Source organism: Quercus robur, chromosome 4 (genome assembly GCF_932294415.1).
Source record: "Quercus robur chromosome 4, dhQueRobu3.1, whole genome shotgun sequence".
In the NCBI taxonomy this organism is placed as follows: Eukaryota; Viridiplantae; Streptophyta; class Magnoliopsida; order Fagales; family Fagaceae; genus Quercus; species Quercus robur.
This window is the reverse complement of record NC_065537.1, coordinates 42,322,428-42,347,878: the sequence shown is the minus strand read 5'-3', so window position 1 is coordinate 42,347,878 and position 25,451 is coordinate 42,322,428. Positions and strand designations below refer to the sequence as shown.

Here is a 25,451-nt window from a genome sequence, read left to right as displayed (position 1 = left end):
TTTAGATACACAAACCTCCCTTATTTTTCATAAAAATATTACAGTCACCTCCTCTGTAATTCACTATAGAAACAAAAAGGGGGAAAACTCCTTTGTGTGTTGATTTATAGATGTTAAGGCTGTGCCATTTGATTTTTTTTTTTTTTTTTTTTTTTTTTTTTTTTTTTTTTTGAGAATACTAAGTATTAACACACACACGGGGAGAGGGAAAAATGTTTTTTAAAAAAACTTACAGTGGTGTATATCCAAAAGGGCTTAACTCTTGGATACACAGCACTGCCATTCGATATTGATTTGTGGGATTTATTTATTTTTCCATTTGGATTCCTGTGTGTACATTTGGCATAACTCCAAACGTTTTCAGTTTTTTTTTTTTTTTTTTCCATGGTGTGTTCAAAGTTGGAGCAAAAAATAATTTTTTTGGCATAGGAAGTCTTGTAGCTGTAGGAGTGTAGATTAAAATTTAATGTTAAATAAATTTTATCTAAGTGGTAGGATTATAGATTTTGATTAAAATTAGTTATATCATTTATCACTTGGCGTTAAATGAGGCAGTCTAGGGTTTTCAAAATTAAACATTCTGTGAGAATTATATTATATAGAAATTCTATTATTATCTCAAAAAAAATAAAAAAGAAAGATATTAGTATATATTAGATTAGATGCAAAAGCTGTAGGGCACAAATTAGACATCTTAAATTTAGTTTATTTTCATATTTATATTTCTAACTAAGTGAACTCATGTGCTTTGTGAATGGCAGCAGTCCAGAAACTAGATTTATCCAGAAAATTATTGAAAAGATTTCAAATATCAAAATAAATGGCACGCACTTATTTGTTGCCAATTACCCTGTTGGAGTAAATTCTCATGCCAAGGCTGTAGAATCTCTTATAGATATTGAGTTAAATGATCGATGTTCGTATGGTAGGAATTCATGATCTTAGAGGAATAGGTAAGACTACAATTGCAAAAATTGTTTATAACAAAATTGTTGATAATTTTGAAGGAAGCTGTTTTTTAGAAAATGTTAGAGAACATTCAAGGACAATTGATGGCACAATCCAACTACAAGAGAAAAATCTTTCTAAGATCTTACAAAACCAACATTTGAAGGTGAACAATGTACCTGAAGGAATTAATGTTAAAAAGGAAAGGCTTCACAATAAAAGGGTTCTTTTGATTCTTGATGATGTGGATAAATCAAAACAAATAGAAAATTTGCTTGGTAAACATGATTGGTTGGTACCAGGAAGTAGAGTCATTATAACAACAAGAGATGAACACTTGCTAATTGCTCTTGGAAAAGTTTGTACAACTTACAAGGTCAAGAAATTAGACAATCATGAAGCTTTTGAACTCTTTAGTCAATATGCTTTCCATAAAGTCAATCCCGATGAAGAATATTCTGAACTTACAAATCAAGCGTTGTATTATGCCAAAAGTCTTCCATTATCTCTAACAATAATAGGTTCAAATTTGTGTGGGAGAACAAAACCTGAATGGGAAAGTGCACTACTTCAATATGAAAAATATCCCAAATGGAGAAATTTATCAAATACTTAAGGTAAGTTATGATGGATTGGAAGAAATGGAAAAGGATATATTCCTTGATATTTCATGTTTCTTAGAGGGAAGGTCTAAGGATTTTGTTGTAAATATATTAGACAAGTGCAGCTTATATCCAAATTTTGGTATTCCAATACTTGTTAATAAATCTCTCATAACTATGGATCAAAATGACACAATATCCATGCATGACTTGATACAACAAATGGATATGGAAATTGTCAGACAGGAATCGCCAGAAATCCTCAGAAAACATAGCAAATTATGCAATCATGAAGATGCTCTTGAAGTACTAACTGGAAATAAGGTATAAGTTCTTTTTCTTCATTTTTTTTTCCTTTCATAAGGAAGAAGTAATAATTTTTCCCTTTGGTACGGTTTCTTTTTAACATTGTACCCAAAAAAAAAAAAAAAGTTTATTAGTATAATTTCTTAGTTTTGGTAAATTCTATTGTGATATATGGTTTCTTAATGTTTTATCCAACCAGGGTTCTGATTATATTCGTGGTATAATGCTACATTCACCTACTCTAGTACAAGTGCAATTACAACCTGAAGCTTTCAAAATGATGGAAAATCTCAAATTTCTAACAGTTAATAATGTTGAAATTTCTAAAGAACTTACGTATTTGCCCAGTGGACTAAGGCTTCTTGAATGGCCAAAATATCCTTTTAACTTTCCATCCAACTATTGCCCTCAACAACTTGTTGCACTCAGGATGCGAGAAAGTTGCATTAGATTGGAGAAGATATTTAAGCAGGTATCAATGTTTGTAATTGTATTTATGAATTTTGATTTCTTCAAAGATATTATTATATTAGAATTTTAGGAAGTAATAATTTTCGTTTTTATTTTCCTCTCTGTAGGAGTTCCAGTATGAAAATATGAGAAGTATTGATTTGGGAGGGTGTGAATCCATTAGAAAATTACCTGGTTTGCGCACTCCAAACTTAGAGACATTGATCTGCGTGGTTGTGGAAATTTAATTGAGGTCGGTGAAGCCATTGGATTTCTCTATAAGCTTAAAGAATGGAGCCTTTATAATTGCAAAAAACTTCAAATTATTCCCAGCAAGATCAATTTGAAGTCTCTTAAATATTTGAATCTAGGAGGCTGCGAAAGGCTTGAAAAGTTCCCCCATATTCAACCATAAATGGAATGTTTGGAGAAATTAGAATTGAGTAATAGTGGTATTACGGAATGGCCATCAGATACGCAACATAACAAAATTTTAGATAGAACGAAATGGTAATACTTCATCAGCTACCAAGATTACACTCCTTAATCTTCCTCACAAAAACACCATTTCTTTAAACCCACTTCAATCTTCTCCCTAAACCCAAACTAGCCACAAAAACCACATCCACCCTCTTCTCTGCTCTCAAATCCACGCTCTCAACCACATCCGAACCCATCCCAATACCAACTCACAATCTCGATATCCCAGAAGAGACCCATGTCCCAATTTCAATCGAAAAGCTTTCCACCAGATACCGATGTCTCTTCCGACACTGCCGCTTCGTTGAGTACGAGAATCTTGAAGGGTTCCAATATTGTACTGAGTAAGTACGCTAGGGACGCTCAGGTTTCGCAAGCTGACTTCGTTAAAAGCAGTGTCGAAACTCAGGCTTGCCCCTCTGATGGGCTCCCTGAGTTTGCTCTTGTTAGTAGCTCCAACGTCGGCAAATCCTCGCTTCTTAACTCGATTGCTCGACGAAAAAAACTCGCCCTTACGTCGAAGAAACCTGGTCTGTTGTTACGCTTTAAATTTGAGAAATGTTATTTGCAAGCTTGCAACTATTTATTTTCTTTCTTTGTAGTTTACTATGTGAATTTTCTGGTTCGAGTTTCAGATTAGTTCAATCAGTAAACTTTCTTGTTGTCAAATAAGGGAGTTGGGTTCAAATCCTGCTTTGCTTGTACCAAAAACTAATCGGTGTTTTGGCATGTGAAATTTATTGCATTTTGAAAGTAATTGTGGTGAGACTGTGAGTGTCTAGGCAATGCTTATGGTAACAAATGCTTATGTGAGTTGTAATGCGAGTCAGGTTAAAATGGTTGGGGTAGATTAGATATCGTTGTGCTTACATTGAGAGAGTGAATATTGTATGTTACTGGGAACTAGGACTATCATTGATGAAGTTTGCTTATCTACTTCAGTGAATGACAGAAACTGCGAAGAAAGCAATAGTGTGGTTGAGTTCTACTGTCTGAGATGAATTATTCAAGCGGCAAAGTGGCACTCCCTTCCTTGTCACCACATTCACCAATTTAACTTTGCCTTGTAAACGGACCTACTTCTCATTAACTTTGCCTTGAATGATACGCAAAAGTCTTAATTTCATTACACATCGGGGTAGATTAGACATCCTTCGCCGATGTGTAATGAAATTAAGACTTTTGCGTATCTGATGGTTTACTTTGGATTTATATGTTATAAAGCCAAGGATGTCTTTAATTTAAAATATTTTTATAAAAAAAATCTACATAAAAGTAAATATGTTATATAAATTTAATTTTCTTAAACTGGTCACATCTACACAGATTGACAACTAATAATAAACTATCATGTAGCAATTTTTAAAATACGAAAACTCATAAAAGAAAATTGTAATACTTCATTTTTTTTTTTTATCGATATTGTGATATATTCAAAATATTTTTTTTTATTAAATTGTCCAATTTAAGTTTTTAAATGACCTCCATATTATGGAACAGCCGCTGATTGGCAACATATATATATATATATATATATTGGGTCCATTTGAATTGAACTTATTTTTACTGAAACTGAAAACTAAAACTGAAAACACTATAGCAAAATAATTTTTAAATGTGTAAATAGTACTGTAGAACCAATTTTTAATGAAAAAATTGTTGAAAAGTGAAGTTTATGAGTCTCATAAACAATATACGGTGCACTGTTTACTATTAAAGAGGTCAAAACATGCAACTGAACTCAATTTAAAAAAAAAAAAAAAAAAAAGAGAAAATGTGTGAATAGTACTCAACTAGTACATGAACAGTATTAGTTGTCCCCTCTGAAACACTTGAAAAAAAAAAAAAAAAAAAAACAAAAAAAAAAAAAAAAAAAAAAAACAAAACGTGAGTGAACTAAATGCATTCGCTAATAAGTTCAATCCAAACACTCCTATTTGAATGTAGTTTCTTGGATTTTAAATGCATTATAACTAATATTACGCAATAATGACACTTTGTGACTAGCTTTATATTAGTTTTTTATTTTATTTTATAGAACTTGCTTCATGTCAGTATTTGTACAATTTGACTCATTATGTTGATAACTTAATAGATCTCTCTATTAGCAACTGGGTAGGAAGGGCAGTTTCGACATTTAGTCGTGTGGTAGTAACCCGTGGGCTTAGCCACATAATGTCATATATTTGGGTCAGTGAGGCTTGGACTTCAAGCGGATGTGTGGGAACCATGAGCCAATGTGGACGAGCTGGAACCCGCAGATCCCTACTGCAACTCCTACGGCCGCAAACAGCGGATAAACCTACGCTTACCATAAAAACAAAAAAACACAGTACTAAATATTTGGGACTCAGACAGATCTAAAACTCTATCTAATTACAGAAAGAAAAGACAAACAGAAAATCAAATCAAAGATTGACAGATATTTTAGTCAATACCATAAAAGTGTTGTGGAACAACAACTGTGGATCTGAGCGTACCTCAGGCCTCAGCCATCGATTTGTCGCCATTTCAACAACGCTCTGTACCAAGAGGGACCTGAGAGTTTGAAATTGAAAGTTTGAGGAAAATGCGGGGAGGAAAGAGAGTGAGAAAATTGAAATGGCGAGATTTTTTTTGGGAGTGTTTATCATTTCAAAAAAATATATATATGTTTTTAAATAATATTATACATTTTTTTATATTTTTTTTTATTTATATGTATTTTCATATAAATTTTTAAATAATAAAACATATATTTTTTAGTGTATGTACCAAACACTCCTCTTATTTATTTTTTATTTTTTTTGGTTAAAAGGCCATTCATATAAGGAGAATGTTAACCAACACCACTTGGTGCTGGTTAAGGGAAGAAAAAACAAAAAATATTTGAAAGAAAAAGTAAAAAATAAAAAAAAATCTGAAATAGTACTTAAAACACTGAAAAAGTAACCTAAATTAAAAAAAAAAAAAAATGTCGAAAAAAAGTATGCTTAACAAGCACCATGTGGTGCCCGTTAAGAGCATTCACATCAACTCTTGGATAATTATGTATAAACGTGTAAAACATACATTTTGACCATTTTTACACATTTTGAAGCAAAAAACACGCTACATCAGTCCATTTAAAATCATGTAAACCCATCTATAATTTTCAACGAGCTACAATACCCGTGTAAATTTACACGGGCACTGTAGCCCGTTTATCCCTTAAAATAATATTATATGTACAGTATAAACAAAACCTCATTTTCGCTCTTTTTTTCTCTCTCTCCTCTTACTGAGCACACCAATGCCTCTCTCAGGTCTCAGCTTCTCTCTCCCTCTTGAGTTCTTCCTCTCATATTACAATCCGAATTCTTTTGCTCATTCTCATCAAGCCACACGATTGCCGATCATCCATTGCCGCTGATCATCGAACCACGCCAATCACCAACCACGCCGATCAAATCATCAAATCGTCAGAGGGTTTCGGGTTGGGTGGGTGATGATGGCTTGACTGGGTTTCAAGTTTGGTGGGTGATGAATGGGTTTCGGATTGACTGGGTTTCGGATTGAGTGAGTTGGTTTTTCTTGATGGTGCTGGTTGTGGAAGATCGGTGAATCAGTGGCCGGATTTTGTTGTTGTGGAAGATCGGTGAATCAGTGGCCGGATTTTGTGGAACGGTGGCTGGTTAGGTGTGGGTGTGGACGAAGAAGACGAGGTGATGAGTTTGTGCCAGAGAGGAGAGGGAATGAAATAATAAAAAATGTAAAAAGAATGAATATTTTATTAAATGAATGTGTAGGATAGATAAACTGATGTGGGTATTTTGTAAAAGTGAATGTGTAAAATAAAAAAAGTAGGTTTTTTCTTGTAAAATAGACAGAAAATTTACACGAGCTGATGTGGTTGCTCTAACATAACCCTTCGCATAAAACCAACAAAAGAAAATTACACAGTTACAACTACCAAACTGGCAGCAGCAAGTCTAGCATAATACAAGCCATTATTATCCTTAGCAACTAAAGTCTCCAGTTCAGCAGAAAAAGGAAACTCAAAATCAGCAAGTCTTCCTTCATGGAGCTGCCCCATTTTGATGAGTGAAGATTGTTAGAAACGTGAGTTTTTGCTCTCTTTTTTTTCTTTTTTCTTTTTCCTTTTTGTTGCGTATGGTGTAATCTGATTGGTTGGAATGGGAGAGAGAGAGAGAGAAAGAAGGCAAACACGGCACATTGTTTTGTGTGGTGTAGTAAGCCAATCATCAGTTGACACATCAGGATATGTGGTTGTCGAGGCTAAAATATTGCCTATTTAAAAAAATAAAATAGAGAGATATAAATAATGTAAATATTGCAAGCCACTTGTTCAAGTGGATATACAAATTTATGCCATGCAATCATTATCTGTTTAAAACATGTTATTTAATTAAAGGGAAATGTTAATGAGTACTCTTAGGGTATTCGTTAACAATCCATTTTAGAAAAATTTTGACATCACTTTTATTAAATGGATTGTTAACGGGTGCCCTAAGGGCACTCGTTAGCATTTCCCTTTAATTAAATAAACTGTTTTTAAACAGACAATGATTGCATGGCATAAATTTGTATATCCACTTGATCAAGTTAGTAAAAACTTTTTACTGAAAGTACTATAAATAAAGTTAAAAGGTAACTGAAATAGTATAGTAAGATTTATAAATAATACTAAAAAGTGTAATAAGACTGAGTATATGATAGAAAAATGCGTAAATTTTATGTTGTGTATACACATTTTTTTCTTAAAAATTAATAATTGTATAAATTTACAATTACTCAATTTTAGTTTAAGGGGCAAATCTGGAACCCCTTCTTGTGTCATAAAAATTTGAGTGTGTACAGTTGATTCTATAGACTCTTTTTGAGCTTAATAAAATCAGAAAATTGTTTCCATGGACTTGTTCTGTTTTGTAATCTGTATATGCTTTTTTCTTTTGTTTCAATGTGTTACTTGATAGAGATTAGTCCTTTGTTGATTAATACGCAGCACACTAAAATGTTTTATTTGCAATGAAATGTCCCAATTTCGCACCTATAAGCTATAAGAGTTCAATATGAATGAGGTTTTTGTTAACTTAATCGATAAAATCTTTTGTCATCAAATAATATAAACTCATGGGTATTTTGATTTGATTATAAAAGGCAATTATGATGGATTGAAACTTGTAGATTCCAAATCTCCTATCAAATCTAAAGAATATGATATTGGAATGTTGAATGAAATGCTGATTTTACTGATATGGGAATGTTTTAGGAATGGACTGGGTGTGTGAAAATGCCTAGATTGCTAGGTGCACATATGACAAAAGAACAATTGGCGTGCTCGTGTTTTACAAGGCAAAGACAAGCACATTGCAAAAAGTCATTACATTTTCCAAAGAATAGAAATTTTTTACATCTAATAGCAAGCACAAGAAATAATTATCTAGTGTAATTTCCACAATACAGTCAAACAATAGAAAACATTTTACACTCGGAAAACATTTTATATATTGCCAAACATAGCCTTAGACATTTATTATTGTAAGGACGCAGTTTGAGTCCTAAGCCCAAAAAGTAAGTGGATCTAGGCCCAATGAGCCCAATATAATAAATTTGCAGAGAGTGGGTTAGAAAACTAGGTTATAATGAGTTGGGTAATAATTATAATGGATCCAGATGACAATAAAGTAAAAGTGGACTAGTTCTATCTTAAGAAAATCTTTCTCAGCACAGTCCGAGGAGATCAGTTCATGTATATATTACTTGAAGTTGATTACATATACAGTACTAGTGGCTATAGTCCTTCTTTCTTCAATTCTCTGATCCCTTTCTCTTAGGGTCTTCTATCTAATTTATACTATCTCTCCCTTCTCATCTCTACCCTCCATGTGGACAGTAGATTGCTTGTGTTGATCCTTGTCCCATCAGCACTCTCCTGAAGTCTTTGGAAGTAGCTGTAAGACTGAAAAGCATTGTTCATATATCACTTCCTCATTAATGCGGTCAGAGAGTTAACTACAGAGAATTCAATGTGGTGGTAGCAACTTTCTCTTAGATATTTCTTAGTTCCCATCCTTCTTGTACGTTCACAATGCATGTCCTTATCAATAGAACGTCTTGGAATGTCACCCTGGATGATAGGACACACGCTTTGATTTTTGCTTCGTTTAGCCGAAGGGATATTCTTCCTCGACCCACCTTCCCCAACCCTCTCACTTGTAGCTTATTCATAGGGCTCTAAGTCTTACATCTTCAATACTGTTTATATGTCTTCAAATCACTCAATGTCCTCAGCTAACGCCCAAGGCCCGATATATACTTTTGGGCCCTTATCCCTACAATTACCTTTTTAAAATTCAAAGTATAACTTTTTTCTTAATGTGAAAGGTAGAAAAACTTCATTAAAATCTATAATAAAATGTACAAACACGATGAAGCTACTCGGAACATGACTCTCACCAACTATCTGCCAACAAAAACTAAGTATTGACCCCTCACGTTAAATGTAAATTTTATATTTTTTTCAATGTGAAAGGTAGAAAAACTTTATTGAAATCTATAAGAAATTGTACAAACATGAAGAAGAATTGAAGCAACTTGGAACATGACTCCAACAATTGTCTCCCCGTTAACAATTCCTATGAAATAAAATAAAAGTAAAGTGTGTGAAACGGTGAGACTGTTAGAACTTTTTAAAAAGGTGTTCGAGTTGAACAACACTTTATATTATATGATTTCATTTGTAAAATTTGAAAAATAAATAATAAAAAACAATTTTTCCAATGTGAAAGGTAGAAAAACTTTATTGAAATCTATAAGAAATTGTACAAACATGATGAAGAATTGAGGCCACTTGGAACATGACTCCAACAATTGTCCCCGTTAACAATTCCTAAGAAATAAAATAAAAGTAAAGTGTGTGTAACGGTGAAAGTGTTAGAAGTTTTTAAAAAGATGTTCAAGTTGAACAACACTTTATATTATATGATTTCATTTGTAAAATTTGAAAAATAAATAATAAAAAACAATTTTTTCAATGTGAATGGTTGAAAAACTTCATTGAAATCTATAAGAAATTGTACAAACATGAAGAAGAATTAAGGCCACTTGGAACATGACTCCAACGATTGTCTCCCCATTAACAATTCCTATGAAATAAAATAAAAATAAAGTGTGTGAAACAGTGAGAGTGTTAGAACTTTTTAAAAAGGTGTTCAAGTTCAACAACACTTTATATTATATGATTTCATTTGCAAAAGTTAAAAAATAAATAATAAATATAAGCAACTTTCAATCCTAACCGTGAAATAAAATAAGTGAAAAAATAGTATATTAGATACGAGATAATCCAAATTCCTCTTCCCTGTCGGCCCATTTGTCCTGCCCACCAATCACGTGAATATATATATATATATATATTTTTTTTTTTTTTCAAAATGTTGCTTTTCATCTTCTTTTAAATTTTGATTTTTTTTTTAAATTTTAGTCAATAAAAAAATGTCAGATTTGTATCACTTTTTTGTTTTGTTTCTGCGTGAAAATTTTAGTCTTTTAAAATCTAGATAAGTTTAAATAAAATAAATAAACTCATACGGTCTTGCCTAAGAGCACTAGCATTGAAAAATGCTATCCTATACTATTATACCATCCTAAAAAGCCACTTTATTACTTATACCATCCCATTTTACAATATCTCCCACATCCTAAAACTCTATTCTTATTAAAATATTATTCTTTAATTTTTTTTTATTATTTCTTTTTAACCAATTTTTTTTTCAGTTCTGCTTTCCTAGGCTTTCCAACCGTTTCTTTTTTTTTTTTCCTCAGCCTCCCTCAACCTCCAGCACCAGCTCCTCTCACAAAACCACACAAACCCATCAACAGAGCCACACACCGAGCAACCCACAACCCACCACCGATCAACCCACCGAGCAACCCACAACCCAACCACTACCCAAACACGACCCAAACCCCGGACCCAACCACCACCCACAACCCCTTTAAGCACCGGTCATAGCCAGGAAAAAAAAAAACAGAGAACCAACACAGTGACCCACACACAGCCGCACACAAACCATCAAACCAAAGCCAACAACGGCCACCACACCCACCACCGATCCGAATCCACACCGCCAATTTGAAACCCAGCCCATTTGAAACTCACCGGAGCAAACCCATTCAAAAAATATCATCAACCCACCACCGATCAACCCACTGATCAACCCACAACCCAACCACTACCCAAACACGACCCAAACCCCGGACCCAACCACCACCCACAACCCCTTTAAGCACCGATCATAGCCAGAAAAAAAAAACAAAAACAGAGAACCAACACAGTGACCCACACACAGCCACACACAAACCATCAAACCAAAGCCAACAACGGCCACCACACCCACCACCGATCCGAATCCACAACGCCGATTTGATACCCAGCCTATTCGAAACCCACCAGAGCAAACCCATTCAAAAAATATCATCAACCCACCACCGATCAACCCACTGATCAACCCACAACCCAACCACTACCCAAAAACGACCCAAACCCCGGACCCAACCACCACCCACAACCCCTTTAAGCACCGGTCATAGCCAGAAAAAAAAAAAAAAAAAAAAAAAAAAAAAAAAAAAAAAAAAAAAAAGAGAACCAACACAGTGACCCACACACAGCCACACACAAACCATCAAACCAAAGCCAACAACGGCCACCACACCCACCACCGATCCGAATCCACAACGCCGATTTGATACCCAGCCTATTCGAAACCCATCGGAGCAAACCCATTCAAAAAATATCATCAACCCACCACCGATCAACCCACCGATCAACCCACAACCCAACCACAACCTAAACACCGGACCCAACAGAGAAGGAAGAGAGAGCAGAGGTGGCGTTTGGGTTCGTAGAGAGGAAAGAGCAGAGATGGAGAAACGGAGAAGAGAAGGAAGAGAGAGAGAAGATTTCTGAGTGGAGAGGAGCGAATAAAATATATATATTTCTTTTAACATTCTGCTACAGTACAATTCTAAGTTTAGAATTGTACTGTAGCACTATTGCAAAAATTTTTGCAATAGTGCGGTTTAGCATTCTTTGATGTAAGTGATTTTATCCTCTACAGTGTTAAAAATGCTTTAAATATGACTTTAGCATTTTTCAATGCTAGTGCTCTAACGTAACCCACCACAACTTAAAAAAAAAAAAAAAAAAGGGCTTATCTAGACAGCACAACCTAGCATTGCTTTTTCCATTAACCAATCGGGTGGACCGTGGGGTATGACTTATGAGACAACCACACTAATCTGTCATAACTCATAAGTCGAAAAAAAATTAAAAATAGAGACAGCAAAAAGCCAAAAAGGAAACAATTTTTCTATGAACAATTTTTCATTTTTGAGTTCTTTTATTGATTGGCGTAATTACCAAATATAAATAAATAAAAAGGAGGGTGTCAAATTTCCACACGGTGTTATCGACGATGGTCGAAGACTCGAAAAGTTCATTTGGACTAAGACCTCGCTCATAGATAGACCCAAAATTTACGTCAATTTTACGCAAGACCCATCATTTCAATGAAATTGTAATATCCCGACTTATATTCAGTTATTTATCAATCTAAACTTTTAGAATATACGATTATTATTCTAAACTATAATTAGTGTTCTAGTTTGTACTCTACTATCATTTGGGTTATTAACTTAAATGGAAAAGTATTTCATGTGATCTTTGCATACATGGCACCACACAAAAATATTGATATGTCACTCTTCATTAAACAAAGATTAGGTGGCACCACAAAGGTTAAATTTTGTTGAACGGTTTTATTTTAAAGGATTGAAGAATGAAAATTTGGTATTTTCATGTAGTATATACAAAGGTCATGTGAGCCATACATGACATACGTTTCTATCCAAGTTAATAACTCAATTGACATTAGAATGCAAAGTGAAACACAAATTATAATTTGGGGCGGTAATCTTGTAATTCTGAAAGTTTAGGTGGTAAGTATAAATAGAGCTGTAATTTAGTGTGATAAAATATAATTTCCATCGATTCGAAAGTAAAAGGGTAAAGAAGACTAGACTCAATTATAGCTAGAAGTAGCTAGATTTGCAGCATTGCGCTCTGCATGCAACAATGGCTTTCCATTGTACTTCATTACTAACTCTACCATCACATTAATTTTCACACATTATTTTATAACCAAAAAGATGGCAAGCTATGAATAGTAGATGATAAAGTGATATCATTTTCACACATTATTAAATGCTTTCCTTTTTTTTGGGGGGGGAGGGGTGGGGTCTATTATTTCTTTTATACCTCATTTTACTCAATAAATTAAAATTTATTCAATGTATACTTAACTAAAAAATATATAAGTTTATATAAATGATAAAGTCTATTAATTATGATTCATATGATTTAAAAGATAATTCATAGATTACCAAAAAAGTAGATGATACATACATACATACATATATTTATAGACTTATGTTTTTTTTTTTTTTTTTGGAAGAAATATATAGACTTATGTTAAGACTTACTTTATCTAACTTTTTTTTTCTTTAGTTAAATATGATAAAACAGCTTTTTAGAAATCAAATTAAAAATATTTTTTTGTATATATAATTAATAGGTTATACTTATAAATTTTATAAAATAAAAACGGCACAATTGAAAAAAAAAATCTGACTTTGGCTCTAAAGGTCCATTTATATTTGCTAAATGAGATAATATTTGCAAGATCGTAGTATTTGAGTATTTTATTACGAAACTATGTGGAAGATTCTATTTGAGTATTTTGTTGGGGATTGTGAAACTTCGTGGAAGATTGTATTATCTGACTATTTTATTTATCCAGGGAGGACCAAGCCAGCAAGGCATGTGACTTATTCTTGGATGATTGTATTTGCCCAGTGAGGACCAAGGCAGCAAGGCTTGTGACTTTCTCTAGCAACAAATTACAAGGGAGTGATCGGTGCATTCATTCAAACACACATTTTCAATTTTTAAATAATATTATTTGAATTTTTATACTTTTTTATCCATACATATTTTTAAACAACAAAACATATATTTTCAAACACATATACCAAATACCCCCCAAATTTCCAATTCTACTTCATCCCTCTTTCCTATTCAATTCCAGTTCAATTTAATCTACTTTTTTACAACCAAACACAAATTTAAAGTCTTCAAATCACAGCGTTCATAATAAGAGCATTTACATCAAATAATTCTAAATAGGGAAAAAATATATCATTTTTACATATACTAGTCGCTAACTTGTGCAATACACGGAAAAACACAAAGAATATCTACAAAATCTATATAACATTATAATTATATTTGTTAGGTTCAAACATCCTCTTCTTGAATTATCAAATTATTAAAAAAATTAACCCTCTTCTTTACTTTTTACTCAAACTTGTTTTCATAGTTCATATTTAAATAATCGCAGCAAAAAATTTTCTATTAATAGTAAAATTTGTGTAAAGATAAATTACAGTTTCATGTAAAGTGTACATACCCATACTCTATACCTCTAAGGAAGGAAACATCACAAACCATTTACATATGTAAATTAGATTTAAAACAAACTATGTATATTTCAAGTTTGATAAGCCAACTCAACGGTAGAAAAATGTTCTTTATAAAATTAGATGGTAACATATTTTACAAAAGGGGGCAATTTTTTGTAACTCTATCTTGTTGCTCATATTCTGCAGTATACAACAAAGCGATTTATTTATCTACGTACAATGGGCAATAGCATTGACTATTCTTAAGCACAATTCAATATAGCCAAATGAGATAGAAAAGAAAAAAAGTAACATACCCATTTCTCTCTTCTTCATGTCTTTTAGCATACCCACCATTTTAATATTTAAAAAAACAAAAAATAATAATTAAGGACTAATAGTAATAACTATTCAGATAACGCCCTAGAGAAAGATAGCGAGACACAAAATAGGTCTCTAATGGACTTACTATACCGGAATTTTTTTTGGCTCATGAACAGTAACTTATCAAGTCTGATGGACTACTGTTCATTTTTCAAATGTTTTTTTTTTCTATTATAATAATCAGGTATTGAATAAAAAAATGTTGGAAGATCTGTAGTTGTTTAAAAAAGAATAAATAATGAATGAATAAATAATATTTAAAAGAAATAGAGAATCTGTTGAAAAATGTATTTGAAAAAGTGAGTAACTAAAAGATAAAAGTTATTGTTTATTATTTAAACAGTACAAAAATTTGCCTAATCTACTGGAGATGCTTTGAGAGATTGAGTTGTAAACTACTGTTAGACATAATTATGAGACAATATTTTGGATCCTTTTAAGGCTTTAACAAAGAATCACTGAATCAGTACTGGATATCTTAAAAATATTCATGAAAAGAAAAAGATATTCTGCTTTTTTTGAAGCCGCGCGCGCCTGAGATCAAAACTATGATCATCATCAAAGTGGCTACTTTTGAGCTCAAAAGGAAAAAGAAAGAATGGGGAGAAAGAGAAAAACCAAAAGGACTAGGAAAAGTAAGGCCATGTTTGGAGCATTGAGTGAATAAAAAGGGGCTTAAGCCCAAACATCATTATTGCGAGGTATATCTGATATGACATTCAGCAAAATTATAAAAAGAAAGAGAAGAAAGATGTATATCTGATTTCTTAATGATCCCATCCTTTGTTCAAAAATATCTATTTTGCCATTACATATGATTGGACATGATCATGTGGTCATTGTGGAGCTTGTCAATTTCTTGGGGTTGATTATTAGTTTTATAACGCAATAATGTCCCTACTACTAGAATCAAATTGTGGAATCATTCTCTATGAACGAACACTAACACCTCAGTTGGCGCTTCTTATTTTCTTTTCCAATACTCTTCACTGGAGAATCTAGCCTTTTGCCCCTATTTGGCAAAAAATTTGGCAATATGTCTCTATTTGCAAACTATATAGGTGTGTGTCCCTATTTCGAAACTCGATTACCTTAAAATCGAGTTTTAATGAAAAACTCGATTGGTTTAAAATTGAGTTATGCCTAATCAAACTTTGAAAAAAAAAAATTGCATAGAATTCGATTTTATGGAGATTGAGTTCCAAAACGCCACTATAGGGCTAAAAAACGCCACTATAGGGCTCCCTCAAGCTACCATGGGACAATCACACTTACAAAAAAAAATTTGCAGGAAAACGCCGCTATATAGGGCTTTAAAACGTCACTATAGGGCTCCCTCAACATGCCACGGGACAATCACACTTCGAAAAAAAAATTATAGGAAAACGCTACTATAAAGCTTAAAAACGTCATTATAGGGCTTAAAAACGACACTATAGGGCTCATTGAACCTAGTATGGGGTAATCACACTTATTAAAAAAAGTTTGCTTAAAAACGCCACTATAGGGCTTAAAAACGCCACTATTGGGCTCCTTTAACCTTGTGCATGAAACTCGATTTCTGGGAACTCGAGTTCCATGCAATTTTTTTTTTTTTTTTTTAAATTTTGATTGAGCATAACTCGATTTTCTATAAAATCGAGTATTTAATGAAACTCGATTTTAAGGTAATCGAGAATCGAAACAGGGGCACGCCCCTATATAGTTTGAAAACAGGGGCATATTGCCAAATTTTTTGCCAAATAGTGGCAAAAGGCTAGATTCTCCTACTCTTCACTACTCCTCAAATACCCTTTCATTCGTGTCTTAAAAAAAAAAAAAAAAATTACCCTTCCATTCTCTTTATTAATTATTGTACTGGCTTATGACCGAATATATTGAAATGCGGATATGTATCACACATTTGTTACGTGTTCACATCTTAACAGATTTAATATACAAAAGCATAGAATCCAATTGCTCAATAATTATTTCATGCATTATATTGTTATAGTAATAGGAAAAATGTTAATAGGCACTAAGTGCTGTAAAAGCAATTAGCCAATTAGTTTTTTTGATAAGTAATTAGCCAATTAGTTAAGTTTGTTTACTTTGTGTAAAAAACTAGTAAGATTGTTTACTTATCTGATTACTGACGTAATCACTTATGACTTACCTATGTCATGCAAGAATAGTTTTTGCGCAGATCAGAAAGAAAGCCTCCCTATTGCTAGCGCACTCAATGATTCACAACTTTTGCCTTTTTTAAAAAAAAAAAAAATTTAATATATTATTCTATTCTAATAGAACAATAATAATTTTTTGTTAAATTTTATTCTTCAGCCATAATATTTGATTCTTGATATAAATTTAATTTTTGTTTGGTTAGTATTGATTCATAAAATTATTTTTTGATTCATCAAATCAACCTTAGTTTCGTTAGTATTAAATAAACTTATTTAATTGAAATTTAAATACAAAGGCCCGACTTAAAAATATCATCTTAGGCTCCCAACTATATTGAGTCAGTCATGTTTCTAACTTTTTAATATTGTGTCAAAATAGTCTATATTCTTAAATGATGGATAAAAGAATTGAAGTAACTAATGGTGATAATAAAATAATTTTTATGCTATGTAAACTTCCTATGAAATAAAATAAAAGTAAAGTGTGTGAAACACTGAAAGTGTTAGAACTTTTTAAAAAGTGTTAAAGTTCAACAACACTTTATATTATATGATTTCATTCGCAAAAGTTAAAAAATAAATAATAAAAAATAAGTAACTTTCAACCCTAAACTGTAAAATAAAATAAGTGAAAAAAAGTTAATATAAAAAAAATAGTATATTAGATACGAGATAATCCAAATTCCTCCTCTGTCGACCCATTTTTCCTGCCCACCAATCACGTGAAAAAAAAAAAAAATATATATATATATATATATATTTATATACATATTTTTGAATCCAGTTAATACTTTTTAAATATTGGGTTGAGAATTGAATAAATTTTCAATGTTTTTTTAATTTTTGAAAAAATATTTTCAAAAATGATTAATTATTGTATGCGGCACACATTAATTTCAGTCAATAAAAAAATGTCAGATTTGTATCACTTTTTTGTTTTGTTTCCACGTGAGAATTAGGGCCTGTTTGGTAAGTTAGTTTGAGTAATGTTGTTTGAATGTTTTTGATATACATGTGGATGAAAAAAATATGTAAAATTGCTTAAAATGTGCAAATGTTAGTTAGAAATAACTAATCAAACATGCCCTTAGTCTTTTAAAATCCAGATAAGTCTAAATTAAATAAATAAACTCATAAGGTCCTACCTAACCTAACGCACCACCAAAAAAAGAAAAAGAAAAAAAGAAGCTTATCTAGCCAGCACAACTTGCATTGCTTTTTCCATTAACCAGTCGGGTGGACCGTGGGGTATGCCTTATGAGACAACCCCACTAATCTGTCATAAGTCGGAAAAAAAATTAAAAATAGAGACAGCAAAAAGCCAAAAGGGAAACAATTTTTCTATGAAAAATTTTTCATTTTTGAGTTCTTTTATTGATTGGCGTAATTACCAAGTATAAATAAATAAAAAGAAGGGTGTCAAATTTCCACACGGTGTTGACGATGGTCGAAGACTCGAAGGGTTCATTTGGACAGAGACCTCGCTCATGGATAGACCCAAAATTTACATCAATTTTACGCAAGACCCATCATTTCAATGAAATTGTAATATCCCGATTCATACTCAGTTATTTATCAATCTAAACTTTTAGAATATACTATTATTATTCTAAACTATAATTAGTGTTTTAGTTTGTACTCTACTATCATTTGGGTTGTTAACTTAAACGGAAATGTATTTTATGTAATCTTTGCATACATGGCACCACACAAAAATATTGATATGTCACTCTTCATTAAACAAAGATTAGGTGGCACCATAGGGGTTAAATTTTGTTAAAAGGTTTTATTTTAAAGGATTGAAGAATGAAAATTTGGTATTTTCATGTAGTATATACAAAGGTCATGTGAGCCATACATGACATATGTTTCTATCCAAGTTAATAACTCAATTGACATTAGAATGCAAAGTGAAATACAAATTATAATTTAGGGTGGTAATCCTGTAATTCTGAAAGTTTAGGTGGTAAGTATAAATAGAGTTGTAGTTTAGTGTGATAAAATATAATTTCCATCGATTCAAAAGTAAAAGGGTAAAGAAGACTAGACTCAATTATAGCTAGAAGTAGCTAGATTTGCAGCATTGCGCTCTGCATGCAACAATGGCTTTCCATTGTACTTCATTACTAACTCTACCATCACATTAATTTTTACACATTATTAAATGCTTTCCTTTTCTTTTCTTTTTTTTTTTGGGGGGGGGGGGGTGGGTCTATTATTTCTTTTATACCTCATTTTACTCAATAAATTAAAATTTATTCAATGTATACTTAACTAAAAAATATATAAGTTTATATAAATGATAAAGTCTATTAATTATGATTCATATGATTTAAAAGATAATTCGTAAATTACCAAAAAAGTAGATGATACATACATACATATATTTATATAGACTTATGTTTTTTTTTTTTTTTTTTTTTGAGGAAATATATAGACTTATGTTAAGACTTACTTTATCTAACTTTTTTTTCTTTAGTTAAATATGATAAAATAGCTTTTTAGAAATCAAATTAAAAATATTTTTTTGTATATATAATTAATAGGTTATACTTATAAATTTTATAAAATAAAAACGGCACAGTTGAAAAAAAAAAATCTGACTTTGGCTCTAAAGGTCCATTTATTTTTGCTAACTGAGATAATATTATTGATGTCAAAATGTGTTGCAAGATCGTAGTGTTTGAGTATTTTATTACGAAACTATGTGTAGGTTTGGATTTAGCGTTTTCGCTGAATCCTGCGTCACGTTTTCCTTTTTTTTTTTTTTTTTTTTTTTTCATGCGTTTAAGGGAGAGACAAACTTTACTGTTCATGAGACATGTTACTGTTCACGTACTGTTGAGCACTGTTCATACACTGTTTAGCACAGTTCACAGATTAAAAAAAATATTAAAATGGGTCCCATAGTACTATTTACACATTTAAAAATTATTTTACTACAGTGTTTTCAGTTTTCAATTTTAGCAATAATAAGTTCAATCCAAATAGATCCATGTGGAAGATTGCATTATTTGACTATTTTATTTATCCAGGGAGGACCACGCCAGCAAGGCATGTGACTTATTCTTGGATGATTGTAAACTATGTGGAAGATTCTATTTGAGTATTTTATTGGAGATTATGAAACTTCGTGGAAGATTGTATTATTTGACTATTTTATTTATCCAGGGAGGACGAAGCCAGCAAGGCATGTGACTTATTCTTGGATGTTGTAAATTATGTGGAATATTCTATTTGAGTATTTTATTGGAGATTGTGAAACTTCGTGGAAGATTGTATTATTTGACTATTTTATTTACCCAGGGAGGACGAAGCCAGCAAGGCATGTGACTTATTCTTGGATGTTGTAAACTATGTGAAAGATTCTATTTGAGTATTTTCTTGGAGATTGTGAAACTTCGTGGAAGATTGTATTATTTGACTATTTTATTTATCCAGGGAGGACCAAGCCAGCAAGGCATGTGATTTATTCTTGGATGTTGTAAACTATGTGGAAGATTCTATTTGAGTATTTTATTGGAGTTTGTGAAACTTCGTGGAAGATTGTATTATTTGACTATTTTATTTACCCAGGGAGGACGAAGCCAGCAAGGCATGTGACTTATTCTTGGATGTTGTAAACTATGTGGAAGATTCTATTTGAGTATTTTATTGGAGATTGTGAAACTTCGTGGAAGATTGTATTATTTGACTATTTTATTTATCCAGGGAGGACCAAGCCAGCAAGGCATGTGACTTATTCTTGGATGATTGTGTATTTGCCCAGTGAGGACCAAGGCGGCAAGGCTTGTGACTTTTTTTAGCAACGAATTCCAAGAGGTGTTCGGCATATCCATTCAAATACATATTTTCAGTTTTTAAATGATAATACACGTATTTTTATATATTTTTTATCTCACACGTATTTTCATACAGTATTTTTTCAAACACATATACCAAACACTCCCCCCCTCCCCCCCCCCCCCAAATTTCCCGTTCTACTTCATCTCTCTTTCCTATTCAATTCCAGTTCAATTTAATCTACTTTTTTACAACCAAACACAAATTTAAAGTCTTCAAATCACAACGTTCATAATAAGAGCATTTACATCAAATAATTCAAAATAGAAAAAAAATATATCATTTTTACATATACTAGTCACTAACCCGTGCATCACAAATAATATCTACAAAATCTATATAACATTATAGTTATATTTGTTAGGTTCAAACACCCTCTTCTTGAATTATCAAATTATTAAAAAAATTAACCCTCTTCTTCACTTTTTACTCAAACTTGTTTTCATAGCTCATATTTAAACAATCGTAGCAAAAAATTTTCAATTAATAGTAAAATTTGTGTAAAGACAAATTACAGTTTCATGTAATGTGTACATACCCATGCTCTATACCTCTAAGGAAGGAAACATCACAAACCCTTTACATATGTAGGTTAGATTTAAAACAAACTACATATATTCCAAGTCTAATAAGCCAACTCAACGGTAGAAAAATGTTCTTTATAAAATTAGATAGTAACATATTTTACAAAAGGGGCAATTTTTTGTAACTCTATCTTGTTGCTCATATTCTGCAGTATACAACAAAGTGATTTATTTATCTATGTACAATGGGCAATAGCATTGGCTGTTCTTAAGCACAATTCAATATAGACAAATGAGATAGAAAAAAAAAAAAGTAACATACCCATTTCTCTCTTCTTCATGTCTTTTAGCATACCCACCATTTTAATATTTAAAAAAACAAAAAATAATAATTAAGGACTAATAGTAATAACTAACTAGATAAGGCCATAGAGAAAAATAGCGAGACACAAAAATGTTGTAGATTGTTAAATAAAACGCATTATTTCACTACATATTACCAAAATAAAAGACCTAAGACAGACAAAACATTTGAAAGTGAGAGAAAGAGAAATTTGAGGGGCTGTTGCCTCTATCATATTGACCTTCCACCACCATCAAGACGTCGAAACACCTATGAGTAATTATTTATTTTTTTTTTTAAATTATGGGCTTAAATATGATTTTGGTTTGGGAAAATTGGTTGGATAGTTTTTGTTTTGGGTATATAAGTAGAGAAAATATTTGGTACGCAATATAAAACCATATTCTACTATGGTTTTAAATCATCTATAAGACACATGTATACACACTTGCCCACACCATGTCTTAATGTTGCACTATCGATGAGTGGGACGGTAAGAGAGTTGGACATACTTTTATTTCATAGTATGAAATATGTGAACACAACACAAATTAGTTGATTTTTATGGTCCTATTACTCATTGTCATTTATTTTTGGTTTCATGATTTTAAAAATTAAAAAAAAAAAAAAAAAAATCTTACCTTGAGAAGGCTATAAATATGCAGTGAAACTACTAAACTAATTTTTAATATTTCAAAATATATATGTTTCTTTACTCTAATTTAGTTTACTTTTTTTTTATAATATATTTACAGCACTATCCAAAACCGTCTTATATAAAATATTACAAATTATCCGTGCATTACACGGGCAACTTACTAGTATATTATAAAAGTTGGATCTCAAAACTGGTGGATGCACACAATGGTGCCACATGTACCTTTATTGAAGCACATATAACCTTTTTTTTTTTTTTTTTTTTTTTTTTTTTTTTTTTTTTTTTTGAGTCAGAAGCATATATAACCTTCACACTTAACAAAATCCTTCATAAATGTAGGGTGTTATGGACTAATAATGTTGCAAGGCAAGTTTTTTTTTTTTTTTTTTGAGAAATAGTAAGTAAAAGTTTCAATTTGTTTGAGTGACACAATTCATCCAATTATGCCACATGCCATGTTATTCATTGGCAGGATAATTGTAAAGACATAAAGATAATGCTTATTATTTATAGGACCATAAAAGTCTGGTACCATAACTAGCCGGTTATCTAATACCATAATGCATCACTCCTTAAAAAATCTATTGTTTGGCTAAAAAAAAAAAAAAAGTGGGTTCCAACTAGCTCAACTGGTAAAGTCTCTAATGATTGAATAAGAGATTTAGGATTCAATCCCTGCCTACACAAAAAACCGATTAGTGTCTTGATCTGATGATAAAGAGTTATCATCAGAAGTGGACGCCATAGGTTGAACTCTCTCTTAAAAAAAAAAAAATCTATTGTCAATAAATAAAAAATAAAAGATATAAAATGAAAGAAAGGGAGTGGGGGAGACCATCACACCACTTTGTGGTGAGTTCCCCAAAAAAAAAAGTTTTTATGCTTAAAAAAAATGCTTATATATTTTTTCTATTTGACACAAAGCTGCCATTATTTTCTTTTGCTATTTTTCGTTCAAAATTTATTCGGTCTACCAATTGTGTTGCCAGATATAAATTGTCATTTAGCTTTTTAAGTGTTTTTTTTTTTTTTTTTTACCTGTAGGTTCCAGTTAGCTCAACTGGTAAAGTTTCTGATAGTTGAATAAGAGATTTGGGATTCAATTCTCGACTATACCAAAAACTGATTGGTGTCTTGATCTGATGATAAAGAGCTATCGTTAGAGGTAGACGCCATATGTTAAAATTCTCAAAAAAAAGCCTTGCCATATGTTAAAATTCTATAAAAAAAAGCCGGTAACATTTTATGGATTTATCCCAATCTTTCATGTGTTGATATATGAATGCTACCAAAATGCAATTAACTTTCAATCTTCGTCATCCTTTATCCTTCCTCAACAAAACGTTACAAAACTTCAACTCTATATATTTCTCAAATTTGGATTGTCTCTCTCAATCTCTTTGATACCTGAAATTTAGGAGTTGCAATGGGAAAATTTGCTTCAACATAGCAATGATCTCTCTCTCTCTCTCTGCGCCCTTATTATTTAGTGTATTTTATAGGAATCAATTCGCATGTTTCTTTCTTTGTATTTAGAATTTTTGGTTGAATGATTATTTCGTAGCCAAATATTGATTTTTCTAAAGGCTTGAGATTTATGACATTACTTTGAGGTTAGTGTCAAAGTTTTGAATCTCAATGTTGGATGGGTTTACCTTGGATTAAAATTTGTACAATTTGAAGATCAAATAGTTTTATAGGAATCAATTAATTTGTACAATTTTATTGGTCTCTTTACTACAAAATTTATATTTGATTGGTGTTATTCTTTGTATGGCATGTAGTATCGTTATAGGTCTTTGTTTGTATGATATTACATTGATCAAAGCTTGAGAAGATTGTGATGAGAAGCATGACTCAAAAAAAAAAAAAAAAAAAAAATCACCCTTAATTACAATAAAAACAGGTTGCTTATTGTCTCTATGGTTATTGCTCTTAAAAGTTGTGTAAACTATCTCTACAAACACACACACACACACAAACACAAACAGAAACAAACTTATTTTCATTTTGAGTTATATCAAATTTACCATATCATTGATTTTTTATAATTATTTACATATAGATTATTCTTCTTATTTTGCACATGTGTTATGTATATTTATTTTCCACATTTATTATTCACAGCCTAATTCTTTAGTCTATAAGATTGAAAATTAAATTGAGGAGTATATAGTTTGAAGTACAAGTGTTGCACAAATCTATTTTGTTGGGTTTTGCAATAAATTTTTTTTTGGGGTTTTTTTTTCTCTATTTGTTATCTTTATTGTTTGTTTGTTTTATAGGCTACATTGTTGTTTAGCAATTTTTCTTGGAGTTTGTTTGTTTTATAGGATACATTGTTGTTTAGCAATTTTTCTTGGAGTAGTTGTGAATTCCAAAGCAAAAAAAAGGTTGTAGATACTTTGTTTAATTGATTGGTGCTTAATATATATATATATATATATATATACATACATACATATGAGATACTCAATCTTTGGGATTTATTAAATTTTTATGTCCCTCTTCTTTTGGATAATGATTTAAAGGATTGTAGTGGGTCCACATTTTTCCATGTTATTTTCTAAAAAAAAAAAAATTATTAATTTTTCTGCAATGGTTAGAATTATAGTAATAGCCAAGTCATATATATTTATGTGAAGTTTTTCATACATTCCCACCAAATTAAATGGAAAGAAACAAGCAAAATATAAAATACTTAAAATTATAGCATCTTGTGCAAAATTTTCATGAATAGCATATTTCGAATAGACTGAGAATTTCTTTGTTTTCACATTATTTAATTTAAAATAAATAGGTAAAATACTCAAATCAAAGCATCATGTATGGGGGACGTTTGATAGAGAATAAGAACCCTATTATATGCATTCAGCGAAAAAAAAAAAAAACCTATTATATGCATACAAAATAGGCGAAAATGCACTTTTGGTCTCTACATTTTGGGCCTATTCACAATTTGGTCCCTAAATTGATTTAACTCCTAGGTCAGTACCTAATTTTCAAAAATCGTTTTTAAAATAGTTCCTACCGTCAACCTAGTGATAGAAAATGCGAAGGTGGTAAACGGAGGTCCTAGCTGTCAAACCCATTTATTAAAATAATAATTAAAAAGCCAGCGTGTCCCACTTACACCCACGTGACCTCTCATGTGACACTGCCACCTCATCCATGTCAACATTTTAATAAATAAAATAAGCCATGTCAGAAAATTAATCAATTAAAAACACATTCTAGCACTAAAAT

General features: G+C 31.5%; 1 protein-coding gene across 1 annotated transcript; it reads left to right on the top strand.

The window, feature by feature from the left end:
- The first annotated feature begins 907 nt into the window (after positions 1–907).
- Positions 908–1,564, top strand: LOC126721904 (disease resistance protein RUN1-like). The gene has a single exon (XM_050424984.1). It carries the CDS (start codon positions 908–910, stop codon positions 1,562–1,564), a length of 657 nt encoding a protein of 218 aa, XP_050280941.1.
- The last annotated feature ends 23,887 nt before the right edge of the window (positions 1,565–25,451 follow it).